Below are 4,583 nucleotides of genomic sequence, written 5' to 3' on the forward strand. Positions count from 1 at the left end.
ACGGAGCCGGACCCAAAGGACAGAACCGGACCCAAAGGACAGAACCGGACCCAAAGGGACAGAACCGGGCCCAAAGGGACAGAACCGGGCCCAAAGGGACAGAACCGGACCCAAAGGGACAGAACTGGACCCAAAGGACAGAACCGGGCCCAAAGGGACAGAACCGGACCCAAAGGGACAGAACCGGACCCAAAGGGACAGAACCGGGCCCAAAGGACCGAACCGGACCCAAAGGGACAGAACCGGGCCCAAAGGGACCGAACCGGACCCAAAGGACCGAACCGGGCCCAAAGGACAGAACCGGGCCCAAAGGGACAGAACCGGGCCCAAAGGGACAGAACCGGGCCCAAAGGACAGAACCGGATTGAAAGGACTGGGCCCAGTTAACACGGGTTGAGAACTGGGCTGAAGGTACCGAACCGAACCGGGTTGAAAGGGACGGGATCTAAAGTAAACGGGAACTAAAGCGGCCCAGGCCCCGGCTGTGGGGAAGGGATTGAAACGGACCGGACCCGGTTGAAGGTTCCGGGTCGGGTCATGGCGGAACCGCTGCTGAAAAGAACCTTGTCTCGGTTACGGGGCCGGGACCGGACGCGTAGGAAGAAACTGGATGGGAAAGATGGAGGTAAAGGGATATGGGATGATATAGGGGATATGGGATTATATGGGGCTATGGGATTCCGTGGGGCTATGGGATTCCATGGGGGCTATGGGATTCCGTGGGGCTATGGGATTCCGTGGGGCTATGGGATTCCATGGGGGCTATGGGATTCCGTGGGGGCTATGGGATTCCATGGGGCTATGGGATTCCATGGGGCTATGGGATTCCGTGGGGCTGTGGGATTATATGGGGCTGTGGGATTCCGTGGGGCTATGGGATTCCGTGGGGCTATGGGATTCCATGGGGGTCTTTGGGGGATTCCATGGGGTCTTTGGGGGATTCCATGGGGCTATGGGATTATATGGGGCTATGGGATTCCGTGGGGCTGTGGGNATTCCATGGGGCTATGGGATTATATGGGGCTATGGGATTCCGTGGGGCTGTGGGATTATATGGGGCTATGGGATTCCGTGGGGCTGTGGGATTCCGTGGGGCTATGGGATTATATGGGGCTATGGGATTATATGGGGCTATGGGATTCCGTGGGGCTGTGGGATTATATGGGGCTATGGGATTCCGTGGGGCTATGGGATTCCATGGGGGCTTTGGGGGATTCCATGGGGGTCTTTGGGGGATTCCATGGGGACTTTGGGATTCCATGGGGCTGTGGGATTCCATGGGGCTATGGGATTCCATGGGGCTGTGGGATTATATGGGGCTATGGGATTCCATGGGGCTGTGGGATTCCGTGGGGGCTATGGGATTCCATGGGGCTATGGGATTCCGTGGGGCTATGGGATTCCGTGGGGCTGTGGGATTCCGTGGGGCTATGGGATTCCGTGGGGCTGTGGGATTCCGTGGGGCTGTGGAATTCCGTGGGGATATGGGATTATATGGGGCTATGGGATTCCGTGGGGCTGTGGGATTCCGTGGGGCTATGGGATTACATGGGGCTATGGGATTACAGGGGGGGGGGGGGGCTTAGGGACCCTGCTGACCCCATAGGGAACCCCATTAGATCCATGTCCCTCCTGTCCCCCTATAAGGGACCCCAGTGTCACCCCATGTCCCCCCAGTTTAACCCCATCAGCCCCATATCCCTCCTGTCCCCCTATAGGGGACTCCAGTGTCACCCTATGAGCCCCATGTCCCTCCTGTCCCTCTATAAGGGACCCCAGTGTCACCCCATCAGCCCCATGTCCCTCCTCTCCCCCTATAAGGAACCCCAGTGTCCCCCCTTTCCCCCCGGACCCCCTGTCCCTCTATAAGGGACCCCAATGTCACCCTAAAGTCCCTCCTGTCCCCATAGGGAACCCCATCAGCCCCATATCCCTCCTGTTCCCCTATAAGGGACCCCAGTGTCACCCCATAAGCCCCATATCCCTCCCGTCCCCCCTAAGGGACCCCAGTGTCACCCCATCACCCCATGTTTCTTCTGTCCCTCTATAAGGGACCCCATTGTCACCCCATCAGCCCCATATCCCATCTATCCCTCTATAGGGGACCCCAGTGTCACCACATCAGCCCCTTGTCCCTCCTGTTACCCTATAATGGACTCCAGTGTCTCTTCATCAGCCCTATATCCCTCCTGTCCCTCTATAAGGGACCCCAATGTCACCCTAAAGTCCCTCCTGTCCCCATAGGGAACCCCATCAGCCCCATATCCCTCCTGTCCCCCTATAAGGGACTCCAGTGTCTCTCCATCAGCCCCATATCCCTCCTGTCCCCCTATAAGGGACCCCAGTGTCACCCTATAAGCTTCATATCCCTCCTGTCCCCCTATAAGGGACCCCAGTGTCACCCTATAGTCCCTCCTGTCCCCATAGGGAACCCCATGACCCCATGTTTCTCCTGTCCCATATAAGGGACTCCAGTGTCACCCCATAAGCTCCATATCCCTCCTGTCCCCCTATAGGGGACCCTTTGGGGGGACACAGGAGGCCGGATCCCCATTGATTTCTATGGGGCTGCAGTGGGGCCCCGCTGTGCCCTCCCCATTCCCCCCCCTTTAATAATGGTGGGAATGAAGCAGCACAGCTGGAACCAACAGGAAATCCCATTTGGAGGCTGGTTGGGGTCAGGATCGGGGTTGTTGGGTGGCTGGATATTAAAGGGGCTGAGCTTTATTCCTATTACAGACCATCATCAACCCGGTTCCGACCCAGACGTATCCCCAGAACCACCGACATCCCATAAACAGAACCGGGTTCACATCTCCAGCCATCATCATCCTCCTAAAACCCCATTGGAAAGGCTGGAACCCAACGAGGAGGATGGAAACGCCCCGTTATCCCCTATGGACCCTAATAGGGATGAAGGCACCGAGGGAGAAGAGGATTCGGATGCAGCTGAACTTTGTGGGCCGGGTCGGAGCCCAGGACACGGCGCTTATCTGCAGAGCCTGGAACGGAGCAGCAGACAGTGGGTGCTGTCAGCAGGGAAAGGAACGGGGTGGGATGAGATGAATGGGATCAATGAGACGGAGCCGGGAGCGGCGGGGAGAGAAGGGGAGATTTGGTACAACCCCATCCCTGAGGATGAGGATCCCACTGAGCTGAGCAGCGAGGAGAGGAAAGGGACGGAGCAGGAACCGGCTGCTGGGAGCAAACAGGACGGTGGTGGGTGATGGGCACTAATAGAGCAGCCTGACAACAACACTAACCATAACCTTAACCCTAACCCTAACCCTATTACAGCATCCTGACAACAACACTAAACATAAAGCCAACCCTAAACACTAACCATAAAGCCAGCCCTAACCCTATTACAGCATCCTGACACCAACACTAAACATAAACCCTAACCCTAACCCTATTACAGCATCCTGACCCCAACACTAAACATAAACCCCAACACTAAACACTAACCATAAACCCTAACCCTAACCCTATTACAGCATCCTGACACCAAGCCTAAACATAAAGCCAACCCTAAACACTAACCATAAAGCCAACCCTAACCCTAACCCTATTACAGCATCCTAACCCCAACACTAAACATAAACCCCAACACTAAACCCTAAACATAAAGCCAACACTAACCCTATTACAGCATCCTGACCCCAACACTAACCATAAACATAAAGCCAACCCTAACCCTATTACAGCGTCCTAACACCAACCCTAAACATAAACCCCAACCCTAAACACTAACCATAAAGCCAACTCTAATCCTAAACCCTAACCCTAACCATAAAGGCAACCCTAACCCTAAACCCTAACCCTAAGCCAACCCTAACAGTAACCATAAAGCCAACCCCAACCCTAACCCTAAACCCCAACCCCCAACCCTAACCCAACCATAACCCTAAACCCCAACCCCCAACCGTAAACCTAACCTAACCCTAAACCCCAACCCTAACTTTAAACCCCAACCCTAACCCTAAACCCCAACCCTAACCCTAAACTCCAACGCTAACCCCTATCCCTACCCTAACCTAACCCTAAACCCCAACACCCAACCCCAACCCTAACCCTAAACCCCAACGCCTAACCCTAACCTAACCCTAACCCTAAACCCCAACCCCCAACGCTAACCCCTTGCCCAACCCTAACCCTAAACTCCAACCCTAACGCCTACCCCTACCCCAACCCTAACCTAACCCTAATCTCCCCCATCCATCCCCATCCCCCCCACTCACCTTTTCTCTCTCTCTCTTCCCCTAGAGCCCCATCCGTGTCCCCATGTCCCCCCTGCAGCCCCCGCCCCATACCCAAGCTGAAATCCCCCGGCACCGTGCGCCGTCTGTCCGGGAACCTAAACCCCAAACCCCAACTCCAACCCCAACCCTAACCCTAACCCTAACCTAACCCTAACCCTAACCCTAACCCAAACCGTAACCCTAACCCTAACCCTAACCCTAACCTAACCCTAACCCTAACCCTAACCCAAACCGTAACCCTAACCCTAACCCTAACCCTAACCCTAACCCAAACCGTAACCCTAACCCTAACCCTAACCTAACCCTAACCCTAACCCTAAC

The 4,583-nt window shown here is 55.5% G+C and overlaps 1 protein-coding gene across 6 annotated transcripts in view; it reads left to right on the forward strand.

Moving 5' to 3' along the window:
- The first annotated feature begins 6 nt into the window (after positions 1 to 6).
- LOC107307818 (rho GTPase-activating protein SYDE1-like) overlaps positions 7 to 4,583 on the forward strand; it is a 10,449-nt gene continuing 5,872 nt past the window's right edge. For 5 of the 6 annotated variants that reach the window (XM_015851318.2, XM_015851323.2, XM_015851319.2 and 2 more), the window contains exons 1-2: positions 7 to 625; positions 2,740 to 3,219. In XM_015851318.2, the coding sequence (XP_015706804.1) occupies positions 538 to 625; positions 2,740 to 3,219 (568 nt within the window). In that variant the 5' untranslated portion in view covers positions 7 to 537. Of the gene's footprint in view, positions 626 to 2,739; positions 3,220 to 4,268; positions 4,431 to 4,583 lie in introns of those variants that run through there. The other variant, XM_015851322.2, reaches the window with a different exon arrangement.

Source organism: Coturnix japonica, unplaced genomic scaffold, assembly GCF_001577835.2.
Source record: "Coturnix japonica isolate 7356 unplaced genomic scaffold, Coturnix japonica 2.1 chrUnrandom976, whole genome shotgun sequence".
NCBI lineage: Eukaryota > Metazoa > Chordata > Aves > Galliformes > Phasianidae > Coturnix > Coturnix japonica.